Raw genomic sequence first — 20,710 nt, forward strand, 5'->3', positions numbered from 1 at the left:
CACTGCATGCAGCCTGCTACACATATGAAGCCGTCTATGAAGCCTAAGTGAAAGTAAGAAAAGGAAAAGGTAAATACTGTACTAACCAGTGTGATGTAACTGGTGGAATCTTTTAATGTTATAACACAATATGATTGATCTCACTGAGGTCAATATGCTTAAAATAGCGGCTCATAATGATTTTTGTAAATTCATATGCAACACACTACTCACCAACTCTATCTGCCCCAGTTACCCCTGATCACCTCGAAGGTGAAAAAGCTGAGTGACACACCTGATGAAGGTGATCAGCAGGGAGAGAAACCCAGCAGGACAGTGGCCCAGAACCAGGAATGGCCACCCCTGATCTACCTGCAGCATCGGGCCCTGTCTCACCTGGAGTCCTCTGGGAGCACTGAGAGAGTCGTGTTTTTGACTTCTCCAGTGCTTTCAACACCATCCAGACATCACTGCTGAGCGCAGGTCATTCCTCCCCACAGACATCAGACTGTACAACACAGCACTACAGTGACACACTATGTGGATCACATGTGGATCACATGGCAAACTTCTCTTCTTACTGCTGTAAAACCACCAAAACAAGTGCAATTGTTTTCACATTTTTTATAAGTGAAAATTAAGCTTTAAAAAAAATGTAGTGTAATAGAGCAGTAATATAGAAGAAGCCCCTCACACACACACACACACACACACACACACACACACACACACACACACACACACACACACACACAAAAAAGACAAAACAAACGGGAAGACGAGAAAACAAGTCGCTTTTTCGTCTTCCCAGTTTTTAATCTGGTGGGAAATTAAACTGTAGACGTACACGGACCGGTTCATTAGGGGTGGGCGATACTGCAAACTTTCGAGTCGATCCGATACCAAGTAAATACTGGACCAGTATCATTGATATCAATACCAATACTGATTTTTGACAATTTATGCATTATCAAATATAAATACAGTTTCATGACTTTCAGGTGTTTTGTTTTAAATTGTATTCATTTAATAAAGCCCAGACAAAGTAAATAAATAAATTCAATAGTAAATATAAATGTAAAATATAAATTGGTGGTGTTGCCACTGTATTCAACACCTTTTTTGCAGATTGTACAGGTTGCCACTGTTTCATTTTTAGCTTGAAAATAGGAGCACACGCTGCTACTCTTTCTTGCTTCCATCCTTCTTCTTCTTCTTTGTCCTCCGCCTGTTTTTTTTCCCGCTGGCCCGAGTCGCTGAGTCACGTGACATCTCAAAGCAAGAGGTGGGGGCGTGTCTGCTTCGCTCTGACGCACAGGTGCAGACGCTCAGAGACGCAGACAGACGAGATAGTTAGTCTTTGAAAACACGGCAGCAGTGGGAGGAGTAAAAACTCAACCAAAGTATCGATGTTTTTGTCGCAGTATCGATCGATATCAATACTAGCGTTGGTATCGATATTATCGATATTAGGATCGATCCGTCCACACCTGCGGTTCAGTTAGTTTGTTCGTTTTTGTTTGCGGAGTTCAGCCTTTTATCGCGACAAAAGCGGAAGTAACTAAACATAAGTTCAGAACCGAAGAAACTACAAACTACTAGAAGAAGAGACTCTGGTAAGAAACCACCACACGCCTGTCTGGGTGTTAGACGCTACGTTTCAGGGACGGATTCAACCTGTTGCTGGGAGTGAAACTACTTTTGCCACTGCTGCAGTTTTCATGTGGTGTCGGACATTAAAGCGTTAAACATCAGGTCAAAGACGCATGAAGTCTCTAGCTCTATAACTAGTTTATACACAGGAATTTTTCATTTGTTTTTATTCACTTAGTTTTATATAACAGGTTTTAAGTTAGTTGACTTTTTTGCCAACACTGTTTAAATGAATTTTTTCTTGATATTGTAAACTGTGGATATGGTGGAGTTTTTGATCCCGTGTGGTGTAGTGTATGTGGTGGAAATTTTCCATAAAGAAGCAGATGAGAGAGAGTTGTCCTTTTGTGCGATTTATTGAAATAATAAAGAAAATAAAAATAATGGGGAAAGCAAATAAAAAGCATGGATGTTGATCGTGCACATCAACAAACCAAAAACCAGCTGGGGAGATCAGTGCACACACCACGAAGGTGTGATGCAAAGAGCCCACGATCCTCAAGTTGCTTCTGCCTTTTAGCTTCTCTGTCCGACTAGGGTGGAATGTCTTTCTAACCCAATCAAATTACATGCACCATCTCCTTCCTGTCGCAGTGTGTGTGAAGATATTTACATTCTCACACCTGCATTGCTGACGTCCAACTATCTGTGAGAAAGGAGCACAGAGTCTCAACAGACAGAGACACAACTCCCTGACCTTGGGTTTGGGAGCTAGAGTTGAGAGTCTTTCTGGCAGAGACAACCATTGAACAATGTAGGTCAAATGTCAAATGCATACAATAAGACAAAACATAAGATATTAATTGCAGAACATAAGTCATAAATCATATAATAACTGCATAGAAATAAGGAAGAGACATAGAAATAAGGAAGAGACAATTTTTGCCATAACACTCCCCCCTTTTGATTACACGTTAATCAACCACTAAGAAGAAAAATTGTCAACATCACATTCTGTAATAATAAAAGATCCTTGCAAATGAAACAATAAGGGTATTAACTCATCAAGATTCAAAATACACCTTCACATAAAATGGAAGTAACTAAGGGACAAAAGGTTGGGAGCTGTTTTTGGTGGGTAGTTATACAAGAATAACCTCTCTATCGGCATGTGAAGAAATTGAGCCCATACCATCGTCAAAGTCATTAAGTGAGTTAGAGTTGGGGTTTTTGAACATTGTGTCATTTGATACAAGAGTGTTGCTGAGGTCGCACGCATGATGAGACCTCTAACCAGTGGGATAACGCAAAAACCAAACAAGAGAATCACAGCCATCTCAATGATAAAGGAAACAGCTGTGGACATGAGAACAGATTTCCATTTTCCAGACATTTCGTTTAGCCAATTCCAAGAGGAAGAACCTATACCAGAGTTAGCTGATATTCTGAAGGCCGTGGAGCGCCTTCGCCACAATACCATTAGAATCAGTGTTATTCAGGATGAAGTACAACATGCGTCTCCAAACATAACACAAACGCCTCTTTTCTCTGCTAACAACGTGTCTACGGGCATTCAATTGTAATGTAATAAAGATAATTAATGTATGATAGCCATAGGTTTCCGGTGGGGTTCTGTTTCATATAATCTTAAGATAGATTTCATGCTTTCTAATCTTTAATTGTACATTTGCGTCTAGAGCAAATAGGAGATTCAGGGATTTAACCAGAATGATGATGCGTTTTTCCGCTTGTGTTGTCTTTCATCTGTAGATGAAGGATAGAACTAATTGTAGCAGTGAATAAAGTGATTGTGAGCAAATTAAACACCAAGTCAACTTCAGGATATTTAAACTCAGTGTTGTGAAACTTTCTTCTTCAAAAGTAGTGTGTGGCAACAATCCAAGTAACATAAAATGAAGTCTAACAAAGCATGGTTACAATCGATGTCTGTAACAATCTGCTTCTTCCTGTTGAACAGTAGCGTTAGATTGTTTCCAACCTGTGTGTTGATGTATTGCCAGTTCGTTGGAGTTCTTCAGGTTGTGATCAGCTGATCACAGAGACACTTGGGATTCGTTATCACCGCCAGGTTTCCTCCCAATGTCGTCTGAGTCACTGTCACTCCCGTGATGTGAAGAGTCTACACGTCGTCCAGCGTTGGCAACTCAAGGCTGCTCGTGTGTGTGTTTTCTCAGGAGCGTGTGTGTAGATGTTGGTCTGATAGTGTGATTCATCGGCGCAGCTTCAGGCGGCGCTTGGCTCACACCTTTAGCTGAACGGTCAACGCAGCCTCGCCTCAGTGCGTGTGTGAGCACAGCGAGGGTCGTCCTTCTTAGTTCTTTTCGTTAGTGGTGGTTTTCTTCGTGGGATGTAGATGTAGATGGAGGGTCGTCTGTTGTCCAGGAGCTTCCTGGATGGAGTGGATCCAAGTCGCTCCCTCTGCGATCTTTACAGCCGTGTGGGTCGTCAGAAGGACCTGGAAGGGGCCTCGCCACCGTGGAGTCCCAATGCTTCCTCCTGAACTCCTTAACGATCGCCCAGTCCCCTGGTCGGATGGTGTAATGGTCCTGTCGACTGTTTTCACCTGTTGGAAATCTGAATTGTGGGGAAAAAGTGTTTGGGCGGCACGGCTTGTCATCAGGTCTAAACCAGACTCCATGGCTACAGGTGGAACCATTCGTCAGCCAGAGTCTGCGTTCCTGTGAGGTACAAAATGTTTAAAGCACAGGGAGATGAGGAAGGAGAGGATAGAGAGAGTTGGAGAGGAAACGAGGATGAGGATCAGGAGAGGGAGGGGTTGTTGGGCAGTGACCTTCGCAGCAGCGTCTGCAGCTGCATGTCGGCAGAAACAAAGTTGTCACTTAGGGTGTGAGTGGGACAGTTACAAACAGCATTAGCTGTAGGCAGCAGGACAGCGTCCAGCAAAGCAGCAACCTAATCATAATGTGAGATAGGTTTGCAGTCATACTTCAAAAAGCTTCCTATGCTTCCACAGAGAACCAACGTATGACAAGCGTCTGTGGAGTCTGTGTAGATGGTAACAGACTCTCCTTCTGCTAGTTTACTAGCTTCAGTCAACGCGATCAACTCTGCAGCCTGAGCAGAGCAGTGTCTTAGCAAAGCACTAGACTTCAAGACGGCATCTTGATAGTAATGTTCAGCATTTTGAGCAAGTTGGTGTTGCATCTAAGCCGTCGGGCTGTAGAAAGATGTGATCTATTCCAAAAGAATCAAAGACACAGTGAGGACAAAAGAACAGAAGTCGTACAACCTGATTTCTCATCCACTGTTTGAGTGAAAGGTCGCGTAGGGTCAGATCAAGAAGACCCAAAGTAGGAGCCAACTGTAAGCTTGAGGTCAGTGAACGTCGTTCAGCCTCAGACGTCCACGTGAGACAAGAAGTGGACGATGAAGACGTCTGCATCAGAACCCTGAGTGGGGCCTAAAAGACAGTAAAGTTAGGAATGAAGGTCCTACAATAAGAACAAAGACCTAGAAAAGATATCAGCTGTTTTTACGTGCACGATTAAGGCAGGTTTCAAATTGCTTCAACTCTGTTGGGTGAGATGGATTTTCCATCAGCTGTAATTACAATGACCCAGAAAATAACCTTAGTCTGAACAAACTGTAATTTAGACAGGCTCTCTTTGTGGCCTGTTGCATCCAATGTTTCAGTAGCTTAGTGGTGTCTGCAGTAACGCCATCTATGGCTTCCTTTAAGAGGGTGTTGTTGTTTACATGGTCTGTGGTCAGATTTAGGTGTGATGACCACTGGTTCACATCCTCTGATCGAACCTACATCATGTCTGTGTGAGCCACAGGGAAGCAGGGCTTCCTGTAAGGCTGAGTGTTGGGTCAGAGCGTCCTCTGAAAAATAAAAATAAAAACAAAAGCGTGTAATGTGTGTCATTAGAATGTGGAGGTACCAAGTTCACTGTTTGCTGCACATGACAGGCAGAATAAAAAAAAGTTTTCTAAAAGTATGCAAAGTAGGTGAATACGTCACATGGGGTCGGAAGTTGTTCACCAGTCTCCACCCCGTTGACATCTGTTCACGAAAGGACCCACGTCCTGCATCTGTCTCCATCATGTTTTCACAGAGGGACGTGTGGAACTGTAGAATAAAAATCAAAAACTTTTTGTTCGTTAGTAAAAGAAATCGCAAGCGCAGACCTGTGTTCATCCCACCTGTGTGAGGGCCTCAGTTACAGCCCCCCCTCAGCAGCCAATGATAAGAGCACAGCTGAGCTGAAGTTAAGACCAACAAAAGAGGGATTATTTAGAATGTCTGTAGATGTGACCTGCACTCCGTCTGGAGTGGAAATCAATCAAATACCTAAACTACACATGAGATCTCTTCCTAAAAATTTAACTGGGCACAAGTTTGAAAGCAAAAATGAATGTTAAGGTGTCTTGCTGCAGATGTTGCACAAGACAGTGAAAAAATAAGTTTTTCTTTAATAGTCTGGTACGTACAGTAATTATTATTACTTCTCTCTAATAGTCGTCTTGCCTTTAATAGTCATTAATAGTCTGTTTCAGTCAGTTTCAGTCTTCCTATAGTCTGTTTTGTTTTTTCTACAGTCTGTTTTGTTTTTCTATAGTCTGATTTTGTTTTTCTATAGTCTGGCCAGACAAACCTATATTGTGCACAAGTATTTTTGGAAACATGGAGGATTTTATTACTGAATTTGTTGCAAATTGAAATAGTTTAAACCCATCAGACTGTAAAGTCATGCAGCAGTTGTCATTTAGCTGTTTGTCATCATTTTAAAATCACTCTGTGGGATTTTTTTTTTGAGCAGAAAGCGATTCTTCATTGCGAGCAGATAAGCATGAACATGAATTTGAGCGTGTATCAGCTGTAAGCGTGTTTCTTCGTTGCGTGTATGAATGTGTGTGTGTTTGCGGTACCGTCTTGTACGTCACGTAAAAAGGAGCCGTCACCTTCCTCCTTCCCCAACCATCAGTCTGATGCGAGCGCCAGTGGGTGAAGCCTTTCAATGGGACAGTTGTTCCTCGATGACAGACCTTTCCTGGATCCTCACATGCAGCTCTATTGGGCCGATCACGTCTGAAGCCTCTCCTGTTGTTTCAACCAGTGTCTGTGTCAGAGCACGTCTTCTCTGCTGTTGCTCTGTCCTTGTTTTCCTTTGCTGATTGTCATAAGCAGGTGTCTGTGTCAGACACACACGCTTGTAGTAGCTGGTTCATCTGATGAGCCCAGAACGTGATGGCTGCAGTTGTTGTGGGAGTCTGTGAGGCGTCCATGCTGTGGTCTGTGTCCTCCAGCTGCTGTGGTGTCAGAGCTTCAACCCTGTTCTGGTTGTTGGTCGGCGCTTCTTCTCCTTCGGTTCTTCTGCTGACGGTGGGAAAGGAGTCCAGATCCGGATTTACCCTCATCGCGCTCAGTTCTGCATTAGAATAGAGAGCAGAAACAATGCGAGCATTTGCTCTTGGCATGATATGTGTGTGTGTGGTGTGTGTGTGTGTGTGTGGCGAGTGCAAACAATTCCTCCCCAGAGTTGTTATCTCCTTTTTTCCTGTTACTCTCATCTCTCTTTTGTTTCTTTTAGGGCTTTAGTTTTCATAGTTTTGCTTTTTCAAATCTCATCTTTTGTATCTAACTTTTCTTTTAAAAGGTGCATATGTCTTTTACACTAAGTGATTCTCTTTTTGAACCCATAACCAGTTTCCCACTCGTGGAAACATGAAACGCACTAATAACCCTATTTACTTTTTACTTTTAATTACCTTTACTTTTGTAATGCTGCAGTCTGGTGGTGGTGGAGACTTAGATCGCCCCGAACACATCTTTCAGAGTCCCGGCGGTTTTCTGCCTTAGACTTTTTTGTGTTCCGGCCGGAACCTTTTTTCGAAATTTCTCTTCCACGGACGTCTCCGTAGAAAGGGAACCGCTCAGATCAGCAACAGGGTTCTCGGAAGTGCTCCCTCACCGTCAGGCCCCTCTAAGACCCGGGTCCCTCGTATCTCAAAACCACTTCCCCCTGCAAACGCACTCCGTATTTCAGAAGCCGTCTTTTATTTCTTGTCCACTCCCTTTGGACTGCGCTCAGATCTGCACACTGGTCTGTATCCTCAGTACAGACAAAAAAGCTCGGTCCCACGAGCCAACCCTTAGCAACCACCGTCTCAGCCACCAGGGCAGACTTTGACCTAATTAATTTTTTACCCGAATATTAAATTTTTTAATTAAAAAAAATTTGCTTGGTCCTAATTATTATATTTTAGATGTTTTCAGCCACATAGTCGTTTTAGAAATATTATTATCTCTTTTCCTAGTTATATTTTCTTTTGTCGTTGTTTTAGTCTAGTTGCGGATGTTTTAGAATTAATTGTTATTTGCCTTACTTTCCCTAAACCAAATGATCAGAGCCAAGTAAACCCCGAATAACTGAAACCAATTTCAAACCCGTTTCTTTTTTTTTTTCTCTTCAATAAGTCGCGACAAAACGGAATCTCTCTCACCGGGCCGAGTAGAGGTTGCATTTTGAGTTCGTTGGATCTCGTCAGAGGCGATCCAGACGGGTGAGCAGTCCTCCCACTCAGAACAGCTGTAGAGGTTTGGAGGCTGAGCGAACCTAGTCCTCAGGACTATCGTCCCTGGTCACACCGTCCAGACGACCTGCCGCGGGATCCTGCCGACAACGCCAATTTCTGTGGTGGAAATTTTCCATAAAGAAGCAGATGAGAGAGTTGTCCTTTTGTGCGATTTATTGAAATAATAAAGAAAATAAAAATAATGGGGAAAGCAAATAAAAAGCATGGATGTTGATCGTGCACATCAACAAACCAAAAACCAGCTGGGGAGATCAGTGCACACACCACGAAGGTGTGATGCAAAGAGCCCGCGATCCTCAAGTTGTCTCTGCCTTTTAGCTTCTCTGTCCGACTAGGGTGGAATGTCTTTCTAACCCAATCAAATTACATGCACCATCTCCATCCTGTCGCAGTGTGTGTGAAGATATTTACATTCTCACACCTGCATTGCTGACGTCCAACTATCTGTGAGAAAGGAGCACCAAGTCTCAACAGACAGAGACACAACTCCCTGACCTTGGGTTTGGGAGCTAGAGTTGAGAGTCTTTCTGGCAGAGACAACCATTGAACAATGTAGGTCAAATGTCAAATGCATACAATAAGACAAAACATAAGATATTAATTGCAGAACATAAGTCATAAATCATATAATAACTGCATAGAAATAAGGAAGAGACATAGAAATAAGGAAGAGACAATTTTTGCCATAACAGTGTACTGTAGTAAAACCTTCATACTATTTGTAAGGAAGAAGAGAGAATATGTGTCCATGCATCACCTCAGCCACCTCTGTTCAAACCCTGTTCAGCAGCCAGCCAGTCATAGCAGATCAGCTGACCACCCATGCAGCCACAGCCGCTCATTACAGTATGTTTTTATCATTCGTTAACAGGAGAGAGCATCAGTAGAACACATTTACACCCTTCAAGGTTGAAAGCCAGGTTCCTTTTGTAGTTCTGACCTCTTCTTCCTGTGACCAAAAGTACAAAGTCTGTGTGGGTGAGTATGCACTCTATTGCACTGATGACAAACCAGGACACAGCTCTCTTTGACATAATGTCTATTGGCCTCTATCTGTGTATTTATCTCTATATGTTTCAACTTGTTGTCATATAGCCAAGTTTAATTTTACACCAATACTTCTTATTATTATTTATAATTACTAGTTGTATTTTGTTTTTTGGCAAATAGAAAAACTAAAGTTGTATATTTCTCATTCTTATTTTTAAGAAAATATATGTTTACATAATTGTAAAATGTATGTCTTATAAACATGTAGTCTGTTGTTTAGTTGTAGATTTATTCTATCCTAATTATAGTTTTTTGTACAACTATGTTTGTAAGTCCATTAGTGGTAAGTGTGTGATAACTGACCCGACCTTGGGTCCAAGAGATTTGTTTGTCATGTGCACTGCATCCAACATACACTTCACATATGTGTGTTTGGTGTAATGTTGGAGCTCTGCTTTGTTGGGGATATGCGGGGAGCACAAATTATAATAATTGGATTTATAGCTCCTGAGTGGAGATACAAATTATGTCTATATAAGTATATAGTCTATACAAATTTGGTTATTAGCTTAAATATATATAACTATATGACAAATGTCTATAGTTTGGTAAGTGAAACACTTACTATTATGGATTCAATAATTATTAATTGAATTAATAATTACTTAATTTACGGGGCACCACCCTGTTTCCAGGGACCAATAACCAATTTGGAATAGCCAATACAGTCTCAATTGTATTCAAGTTAGTTGTATGCGCGTTACCTGAGATAAGAGGGGTGTGTGTGTGTGTGTGTGTGTGTGCGTGTGTGTGCGTGCGTGTGTGTGTGTGTGTGTGTGTGTGTGTGTGTGTGTGTGTGTGTGTGTGTGCGTGCGTGCGTGCGTGCGTGCGTGCGTGCGTGCGTGCGTGCGTGCGTGCGTGCGTGCGTGCGTGCGTGCGTGTGTGTGTGTGAGAAGTGGGACTAGCGTGAATAAGGCTTGCGATCTCACAAACACGTGGAGCTATATCCGGCTATATAGCCACAGGATCGCCGAAGCGTGCAGTGGTTGAAGCCTGCGCTTGGCGTGGTAGCAGCAGAAACCTCTTAGATCCGCGCAGATCTATAACAGCGTTACAGTCACGTGATCGCGGAAATGCACAGTGATCAGATCGCGTGTGCAGGAAAAGAAAAGAACACAGCAATAAAACAATTACTGATCCCCTAAGTTCTACTCTGCTCAGACTTAAGAATGCCTCTGCCTTACTGCTTAATCCTGGTGGGAAGATCTGGCGTTGCGTGCGTGCGTGCTTGCGCTGTTGCGGTCCGGTCCAGGTGTGCGTCGCGGTGATCGCGTCGTGATCAGCTGATGCGGCGGCGAGTGAGGCGGTTCAGCCGGCGGTTTCCTGCCGTGTGGCTGGAAGTAGATGGGTGATCAGGGCCGTTCTCTGTGACGACGTCTCCGTTAGTTCAGCTGCGGTGGAGGCTTCAGGCGTGCAGAGGGAGCTCCAGGTGGACGGAGGGACGAGGAGAGCGAGGGTTGGACCTGGTTTTGTCACTCAGATTTGAAATCTCTTTGTTCTCACTCACTACTATCAGGATGAAGACTTTACATGCAGGCTGCAGTACCTCCTTTGTCTGAGCATGTGGGACCTTAATAATAATTCTGTTAATAACAGATTATACATATGAGGTCCCCCAACAGCTTCATATACTGCAAAACATTGTAGAGAGAAATCCTCTCAATTTCAGTAGTGTGAGAGTCTAAAAAGTAAGGTGATGGTAAAACAATGGATTTCAAAATGAACGCTAACAACAGTTAGCCACAGCGATGTCTGCCCTGCAGGCTGAGAATCAGACATATGTGCCTAACTGCTGTTACTCACACTGACAAAGCATGCAAACTAAATGTATTGTAAATTTATTCCAGTTGATGTGGGAATAAATGATTTGTTTTTCTTCTCCACCTGAAACTAGAAAGTGTGAATTCATGAGTCAGTGTGAGGACAGAGAGGAGGGAGCCCTGCCCTCAAAAACCAGTCTGTGTGAGGACCATGAGAGCCAGAACAAAGCTCAGAGGTGAGATGACTGAGGCCATCTGACTGATTCTGTCTCCAAGTCACAGATAATAATTAATATGTCATCATCACATATTTAGTATTATTGGTCATTTATGAAGCTAAACGTGGACTGAATATGTGAGAGTCACCATAGTTGTTTTTCTTTCAGGTTTCATCAGAGACAAAAATCTGCTGTACTTGGACCTGAACCTGAACCTGAACCCAGCTGCATGTCCTTCCAGAGCGATGAGTCAAAGGACCATATTATTTATTTTAAAGACCAACATGCATTAGAGTCAAAGTGAGTTGTTCATTTGAATCAACTTGAACAATGCAATGCCAAGTTTATATGATGATAAATACTTGTGTTCCTTCCTTTTATCGATCTTCTTGATGTGAGTTAGAAGTGTTGATGTGAACGAGAAGCTTTTATTTGCTTTTCCTCCAGCAAACACTCTGATCAAATCTCTATTCAGCCAGTAGCAGAAGCTCTGATCCTATAGAGTGTCTCAGGTGCTTGCAGGCAGATGTCCACACAAATGTTCAACTCTAATCAATTCTGTTTACTGCTGTTTCTACATTATTTTTTTGGCCAAATGTCTTAAATCTTTACTTCCAGCAATAAATTAAAGTTACTACTGGAGACTTGAGTTGTGATGTTGTTATCAGTAAGTGTTGATGACTGTTTGACCCCAATGTTGGCAACAGAGCTGACGTCCAACAATGAATGAATGTAGGAAGTAGTAAATTGTTCCTAGTGTGCGCAGCAGCTCTGCTTCATACTCACACAGTTTGACATATTCACACTGGGAGCTGCCTAGTAAAACCAGTCTGATCTCAGCAGGCTCCTTATTCCAACACTTCAGTTTTGTGCAGAGATATTTGTTGTTCAGAGCTGCTAAGTCTCAACCAGTGTCACATCAAACATCACTTCATTGACCTTTACCTTGTGTGTGTCTCTGTGTGGATTCATGGCCTGGTAGCTCAATGGGTAGAGTGTCATTCTGGAAAGCTGTAGGACATAAGTTTGTTTCCAGTTGATCCCATCCTTGTGTGTGTCCTGAGCACACCCATGTGTGGCAGCTCACAGAAGGGGATGGATCAGAGAACACAATTTGTCTTATGTCTTGTCATGTGACTCATTCTTCATGGTTCCTCCACAGAGTGGACCAGCAGAGCTCAGAGGTTTCCATTGCTCAGTCTATCCAGCAGCACCAAACACACCAGGACTCCATATTTATGGTCTGTACATGCACTACTACTACTGTTCATCTGTTGTGTTCAATCATCTCCATGCTGCACTTTTTAGGCCATTGAATTGTCAGTGTGTCCAACATGGATCTGATGTTTGGCTCCATGGTTTAAGTTGGATCAGGTCATTCATTTAGTTTCTGTTCCAGCTGCTGGAGGAAGAAATTGTCACGTTTGTGAAGAAGGAGCTGAAGAAGATCCAGAAGGCTCTAAGTCCAGATTACCCAGAATGCTTAGAGAGTCAGAGGGAGGATGAGGAGGAGTTGGATGGTGAGGATGAAGAGCAGAGGAGGAGCAGCAGAGACGCGTTTCTGAAGATCACAGGGAACTTCCTGAGGAGGATGAAGCAGGAGGAGCTTGCTGACTGTCTGCAGAGTAAGAGGATTTATCTCAACATTTAACATCAGAGACACAATCACACATTTACTGATGTGTTGGAGGTTAAGTTGGTTAAATGTGGAGCAGAATTTAATAATCAGATACAGCAAAGTTCTTCTCTTCACTAGTTCTATTGTTTCAGGCTGTTTCATTATGTTAATTAACACAAAGACTTGAATCAATGAACCAGACATTTGTTGACTCCTCAGACTTTGTCTTCTTTGTGTTTTGTTGGATCCAGACGTGATGTTTCCCATCACATATTACCAGCAGATGCTTCAATCAAACCTCCAAGACCAGTTTGTGTGTGTGAAACCAGGCTGGTCAGAAGTCGACCAACGTCTGGATGACATCTACACAGAGCTGTACATCACAGCTGGGCCGGATTCACACATCAACACACAGCATGAGGTCCAACAGCTTGAGACGACACAGCAGAAGCAAAGATCAGCAGAGGAGCCAGTGAAGCCCAGTGACCTGTTCAAACATCCCCCTGGTAAATACAGACGCATCATAACAGTGTTGACCAATGGAATCGCTGGGATTGGAAAAACAGTCCTTGTGAACAAGTTTGTGTTGGACTGGACCCAACAAAGGTCCAATCAAGACGTGCATCTGATTTTCCCCTTCACCTTCCGTCGGCTGAATCCACTGAAGGGACAGAAGTTTACTTTGTCAGAGCTCATTCATGAATGTATCCCAACAACTGAGTCCATCAGCCTGGAGGCTCTGAATTACATCTTTACACATCTACAGTCATCGGGAAACAGCAACTATGACAAGAGCAGGTTCAAACTTCTGTTTGTGTTTGATGGACTGGACGAGAGTCGCCTCCAACTGGACTGTAACACCAGTGAGAAGGAGACGGGTCAACCTGACGTCACAGAGTCCACCTCAGTGGATGAGCTGCTGACAAACCTCATCAGAGGAAAACTACTACGCTCTGCTCGCATCTGGATCACCACACGACCTGCAGCAGCCAATCAGATTCATGGAGACTTTGTTGAGGTGGTGACGGAGGTCAGAGGGTTCACTGACCCACAGAAGGAGGAGTTCTTCAGGAAGAGATTCACAGATGAGCAGCAGAGCAACACAATCATCTCCCACATCAAGACGGCACGAAGCCTCCACATCATGTGCCACATCCCAGTCTTCTGCTGGATCACTGCTACGGTTCTGGAGGATCTGCTGGAAACCAGAGAGGGAGGAGAGCTGCCCAAGACCCTGACGGAGATGTACGCAGAGTTCCTGAGGTTTCAGATGGATCGGACTAAAGACAAGTACAGACCAGAACAGAGCAGCACCTACATCAAGTCATTGGCTAAACTGGCTTTGAAGCAGCTGCTAAAGGGAAACTTGATCTTCTATGAGGAAGATCTGAAAGAGAGCGGCATCGATGTCAGTGGAGCCTCAGTGTGTTCAGGAGTGTTCACAGAGATCTTTAAACAGGAGCGAGGGAGGAAAACCAAGATGTTCAGCTTTGTTCATCTGAGCGTTCAGGAGTTTCTGGCTGCTGTTCACATGATGCTCTGTTACGACAATGGGAAAATGGAGGAACTGGAGGAGTTTCTGAAAGACTCCAAACACACAAAATCTATCCTTAAGAAAATAAAACAGTTGTTTGTTCATCCTTCAACTCTCTCTACTCTGCATGATGTCCTGAGTAGAACCATGTTTAAATCCCTCCTGAGTCCAAGTGGCCACCTGGACCTGTTTGTTCGCTTCCTTCATGGCCTCTGTCTGGAGTCCAACCAGAGAATCTTAGGAGGTTTGCTGGGTCACACAGAGATCAGTCCAGAAACCATTCAGAGAATCATCTACAACCTGAAGGAGATGGACAGTGATGAAATCTCTCCAGACAGAAGCATCAACATCTTCCACTGTCTGATGGAGATCAACGACCACTCAGTCCATCAGCAGATCCAAGAGTTCCTTAAGTCAGAGAACAGATCAGAGAAGGAACTCTCCTTGATCCAGTGCTCAGCTCTGGGCTACATGCTGCAGATGTCAGAGGAGGTTCTGGATGAGTTGGACCTGAACCAGTACCACACATCACTGGAGGGACGATGGAGACTGATCCCAGCTGTGAGGAACTGCAGAAAAGCTCAGTAAGTCCAACGTTAATGTGATCATTAATATTCTACAGCAACATGAAGCTGAAGCCTCAGTGTTAAAGAGAAACACTTCACACAGAGTGAAAACATCAACTACTGGTTCCTAGAAAACATATTTGTTGAGGATCAGATCAAAGCAGCTGTAAAGTTAGTGAACATCAGGATCTTCTGTCTTTCTTTGCTTGATGGAGCTTTAAGTCAAATCCAACAGAGAAACTTTAGCTCTGAAGAGTTTCTGCTAAAAGCTTTTGACAGTTGACATGTGATCACAGCTGATGGTCATTTCTTTCAGTGGATGAAGCGTCTGGAACATGTTTCTATGATGTGTCTCTGGTTCTTGTGGTTCTGTCCAGACACACTTTGGTTCTAATCTCTGGGATCTGGTGGAACCAACAGAGCTTCACACTTTGTGATGGATGAGACCAACTGAGCTACAGCTGCTTCAGCATCAACATTCATTAAGTCACTTCACATTTACAGACTTTATATTTTCTGTCATCACAGACTTTCTGGCTGTGGACTCATAGAGACTCACTGTGAAGTTGTGGCCTCAGCTCTGAAGTCCAACCCGTCACATTTGACACATTTGGACCTGAGTCACAACAACCTGCAGGACTCAGTGAAGGTTCTGTGTGCTGGACTGAAGAGTCCTCACTGTCGACTGGAGACTCTGAGGTCAGTGTTTTTCCTGGTTCATGTTTTTCAGCTCGTCACTTCCAACGTCTCCACTTGAAACAGAAAATGAGACTCGTATGTGTCAGAAACTTGCAGGAATGATTGACATTTTGTTGTGACTCTATAGAGTCCATGAATCTCATGAACAGAAGTTTGTGATGTCTTTTTCTATAAATGTGACACAGAAGCAGAGACTCAGAGTAAATCATGTCTTTGAATGTTGTGCTGACATGTGGAGGATGTGTAGAAGCTGAGATCATGACAACACAACAACACAAGCACAAAGTCACTCTTCTCATTTAATACTAAAAATCAGTGATCAGGACAAAACTGACTCATTCACATCTTTGATTCTTTATTCAGATTGAGGAGCTGCAGTTTGTCAGAGATCAGCTGTGATTCTCTGGTCTTAGCTCTGAAATGATTGACAGTTTGTTGTGACTCTATAGAGCCCATGAATCTCATGAACAGACGTTTGTGATGTATTTTTCTTTAAATGTGACATAGTAGCAGAGACTCAGATTAAATTATGTCTCCACATGTTCTGAACATTTTCAGACGACACAGAATAGTTGAGATTTAGAGAGAAGACGATAAATGAAAGGGACCAGATGAAGTCTTTGATCCAACACGTCTGGCTTTCTACTGGTTCCAGCAGCAGCTTGTGAATCAGTGCTGACATCAACAGGTGTTTGAATGTTGTGCTGACGTGGATGATGTGTAGAAGCTGAGATCATGAGGACACAATAACACAAACACAAAGTCACTCTGCTCATTTTAGACTAAACATCAGTGATCAGGACAAATCTGACTCATTATTATTGCTTTGATCCACATCTTTGATTCTTTATTCAGATTGAGTGAATGCAGTTTGTCAGAGATCAGCTGTGATTCTCTGGTCTCAGCTCTGAAATCCAACCCGTCACATCTGACACAACTGGACCTGAGCTTAAATAACCTGCAGGATTCAGGAGTGAAGCATCTGTGTGGTTTTCTGGAGAGTCGTCACTGTCGACTGGAAACTCTGAGGTCAGACTCCATGTTTTAGTTCTGTGTGAGCTTAATAGTTAAATGTGTTGATGTTATTGACAGGTGTCTTCAGATGATCGTTGAGTTGAACATGTTCTCAGAGAGAGTGAGTGTGAGACACATGACAGAGCAGGAGGAGAAACCTCTGCTCAGCAGAACCAAACTGTTGCTGCACCAACTTTCTCTTTAAATCACTACATGGTCTGAGAAGATGAAGCCACATCCAAGTGAATGACAGCATCTGTGCTGTGAGATCCACTAACCACACATTTAACATGTGATGAGAAAGTTCCTCCTCTGTCTCTGTCCACTGTCTGAACACACACACACAGAGAAACTGGAGGTTAAAGCTTCGACCATTAAGAGCAGACAAAACCTTGAAGTGTGTTTATCAGAGTTTAGACAGGAACATTTCAGTCAGGATCATATTGTTGGTTCTGTCTCCATCAAGACGACATGGAACAAACCCATGAACCACAATAAAGACACAAAGATGGTGTTTAAGAATTTGAAAATCATGACGACACCATGAGACACTGACTGGTTTCATTTCCATCTTAACCCACATCTTCATCTTTCAGACTGAGTGTGTGTGACCTGTCAGAGAGAAGCTGTGAAGCTCTGTCCTCAGTTCTCAGCTCTCAGTCCTCTAGTCTGAGAGAACTGGACCTGAGTAACAACGACCTGCAGGATTCAGGAGTGAAGCTACTGTCTGCTGGACTGAAGAGTCCTCTCTGTCGACTGGAGACTCTCAGGTCAAGATTTTTCAGTGTGTTCTTTCATTTGTCAATCTTTTGTACTACCAGAAATGTTACTCATTTGATTGATTTTATTCTAGGTTTGTCAATCTCTGTCTCCATCAGAAGTGGTTGTAGTGTGTGACTTGATGATGGTGTGTAACTGTGACCAAGTCTTTGTGAATTGGTGCCAGCAGGCTGTCAGGCTGTCTGCTTTCAGAGGAAGCTTGTGTCTCTCTGGCCTCAGCTCTGAGCTCCAACCCCTCCCATCTGAGAGAGCTGGACCTGAGCTACAATCATCCAGGAGACTCAGGAGTGGAGCTGCTGTCTGCTGGAGTCAAGGATCCACACTGGAGACTGGACACTCTCAGGTATGGAGAGACTTGTCTTAACAAAGACGTCAACAGGAGCAACTCACTGACACAGAGCATACGCTTAGTGAAGAGCCACTAAATTTCTGTTGCTCTAGTGAAACGTGCTTATCAACAAAATGGCAGACTGAGTAGAAGAAGAAGAACCAGAGGATAGGTGAACAAACTATGTAAAAATAACAGTCAAATCACTCATACAACCAAAAACACTCCTTTTAAACCAAGAACAAAAACTAAAAGACCAGGAGGGAAATAACAGAATGGTTTTACACTTTCACTGGGCTTTACCGCACATTTTATACTGGTCTTTAAACACAGGACTTAGAAGACTCCCCCCTTGGGAAAATTGTGTCCTCTGAGACCAAAACTGATTTGACATAGGTGCAGAAACCTTTTCTCCACCTCACCTCCTGCTCCGTTGCTTCCTGTGGTGTCACATTAGTTTGGTGGTGACAGGGTGAGCAGGTGTCTGACACCAAAAGTGATAAAGTGAAATAGAGAAGTCAAACCTTTTCTCCATGTCACCTCCTGCTCCGTAGATTCCAACATAAGGATCCAACTCCTTAGTTGTTGCTGAATGTCCATCACTACATACAAGCCTCCATCTGAACACAATCATACAACAATGTTTGTGTGAGAGCCATGTAATGTCCATGTCTGCATGTCTCTGACCCCCTCCTCCTTTCAGGGTGGAGCCTGGTGGAGTCCGATACTTGACACCAGGTCTGAGCAAGTGTAAGTGTGTTTGTACTGAGATCAGCAACATTCAACCATCTACTGTACAAACTGTCATGAGTCATCATAAAACTGATGATAGATCAATAACTGCAGCTGGATTGTGTCTTGTTCTCTCCATCAGATTTCTGTCAACTCACCATCAACACAAACACAGTGAACAGACATCTACAACTGTCTAACAACAACAGGAACGTGACACATATCTGGCAGGATCAGTCATATCCTGATCATCCAGACAGATTTGACTGGCCTCAGCTGCTGTGTAGTAATGGTCTGACTGGTCGCTATTACTGGGAGGTTGAGTGGGGTGGAGGAGTTTATATATCAGTGAGTTACAGAGGAATCAGAAGGAAAGGAGACAGTAAAAACTGTTGGTTTGGAGACAATGATCAGTCCTGGCGTCTGAAATGCACTAATGGTGGTTACTATGTCTGCCACAATAACATAGTAACACTCATCTCCTCTTCTGTGTCTCACAGAGTATCAGTGTATGTGGACTGTCCTGCTGGTTCTCTGTCCTTCTACAGAGTCTCCTCTGACAAACTGATCCACCTTCACACCTTCAACACCACATTCACTGAACCACTTTATCCTGGGTTTGGGGTTAGGCACAGTTGGCCTGGTTCCACAGTGTCTCTGTGTGATGTGTCATAGTGAGAATTTGATTTTGTCAGAGAAACATTGTCACTGTGAAACATAGTTCAGTCTGTTCATGTCTGTCTTGTTGTCGTGTCAGATAGATGTATTAAAACAAACTATGGAGCTAAGGTGGCTGAGCATGTTCTGTCCTGAGTGAGAGTTTGCGATTTGACAGGACCAGACAGACGTTCCTCCTGCCCAGGAAAAGGGACAATAGGCAAATGCAACTCAAGGATTTTGTGTTCTTTGCATCACACCTCTGTGACGTATGTTGTGATCTCCCCTGCTGGTTTTTTGCAGAAAAGACAAGTCTCTCATCAGTTTCTTTATTACAAATTTCCACCACAGTTGATAAATAGTTGTGTTGCTCAACTTTCTGTGAATCTTTTCATTTCATTTGAAGTGTGTGTGAAGGAGAAGCTTTATTCACTATTCTTCTGACAAACACACTGATCATTGATCAAATCTCCATCCAGCCGGTAGCTAAAGTTGATTCCAGATTGTGGGCTATAATATAATAGAAATTTTATTCAGATTCTGCATCTGTTCTCAAGCATTAACTGACAAACACCAAAAACTATGTAACCTTTACTTCCAACTGCTATGTTAGTATGTTGTGTATGATTCCTTCCTTCCTGTTTAAGGTTGTATTTACAGTTTACTTGACAATAAGGCCTTAAAAATGTTTAGCATTATTTGGGGATTTAGGCCTAAAAATAGGACACTTAAGGTAATAGAAAGCAGGTAAAGGGTTCAATCTTTAATGGCTTAGAGGTTATGAGCTCAATTAGCGGCATGAGGTTTGATCCTTATGTGACCCAGACACCTTTCAAAGGTTCCCACCTAGAATTAAGGTAAAATGTCTCCAAAGTCAATGGTTGTATTTGTGGCTAAAGGTGCAGGATGTCAGAACTCTTGGTCATGAGGCTGTGTTTTACTATTAGTTGTGTTCAGTGTTCAGAGGGGAAAAATAAATCAAAACAAAACTCAAAATTATAAATAATAATATTAATTACATAATGACATAAACAAGCCCGTTTTTATCAGTCTGGGAGTACGGACCATTGTTGTGTAAAGCCACTGGGGCTTCAGTCTCTGCAAGACTCTTTTTACAGCGTCTCCACCACAACCTGTAACACAGACACGTAGTTTATCTGTAGTCAGTCCTACCAAACATGTCTAAATTACCCCGTGTTCATCCTATGATAAACCTTGTCTCTATTCTTTTTGATCTGATGTGACAGTCACATTTCATTCACACTTGAATGAAATATAAATGAATCAAAGCCATACCAAATATTCATATACACCGCAAATATTCATATATTAATTACAGAACAGTCCTACACAACTGAGACAAAGTTATTGTCGGCGACTCTATGTGACAACAACACATTCATTTGCTTAGTGCAAACATATACAGTTCGATACGACAACATAGTGCAGTGTCTTATACAAATGTAACACTAAATACATCCCCCCGATGGAAGGCAGAACTTTATCTATTACAAGATAACAGGTGCTCGCCTTTCAACTAAAACCTTGAAAACGTTAGAATTCCTGACAGTACGGTGTCCGGCAATGGACAATCCGCGCT

The 20,710-nt window shown here is 42.9% G+C and overlaps 2 protein-coding genes across 4 annotated transcripts in view; both read left to right on the forward strand.

The window, feature by feature from the left end:
* Positions 1-1,222: 1,222 nt before the first annotated feature.
* Positions 1,223-19,241, forward strand: LOC121202021 (NACHT, LRR and PYD domains-containing protein 12-like). Of its 3 annotated transcripts, XM_055506216.1 has the most exons (13): positions 1,223-1,595; positions 9,026-9,132; positions 11,099-11,200; positions 11,351-11,482; positions 12,345-12,423; positions 12,582-12,807; positions 13,052-14,918; positions 15,429-15,599; positions 16,455-16,628; positions 17,210-17,383; positions 17,563-17,736; positions 18,425-18,471; positions 18,596-19,241. In XM_055506216.1, the coding sequence occupies exons 3-13, from the start codon at positions 11,112-11,114 to the stop codon at positions 19,126-19,128; spliced, it is 3,666 nt and encodes a 1,221-aa protein (XP_055362191.1). In that variant the 5' UTR covers positions 1,223-1,595; positions 9,026-9,132; positions 11,099-11,111; the 3' UTR covers positions 19,129-19,241. The 3 variants fall into 3 exon arrangements, with proteins under 3 accessions (XP_055362191.1, XP_055362193.1, XP_055362192.1); XM_055506218.1 differs by lacking the exon at positions 16,455-16,628; XM_055506217.1 differs by lacking the exon at positions 17,210-17,383 and having other exon boundaries at positions 1,224-1,595.
* LOC114850103 (NACHT, LRR and PYD domains-containing protein 12-like) overlaps positions 11,667-20,710 on the forward strand; it is a 73,693-nt gene continuing 64,649 nt past the window's right edge. The window contains exon 1 of the mRNA XM_055506211.1: positions 11,667-12,172. The gene's annotated coding sequence lies outside the window, so the exon portion shown is untranslated. The remainder of the gene's footprint in view (positions 12,173-20,710) is intronic.

Source organism: Betta splendens, chromosome 24 (assembly GCF_900634795.4).
Source record: "Betta splendens chromosome 24, fBetSpl5.4, whole genome shotgun sequence".
NCBI lineage: Eukaryota > Metazoa > Chordata > Actinopteri > Anabantiformes > Osphronemidae > Betta > Betta splendens.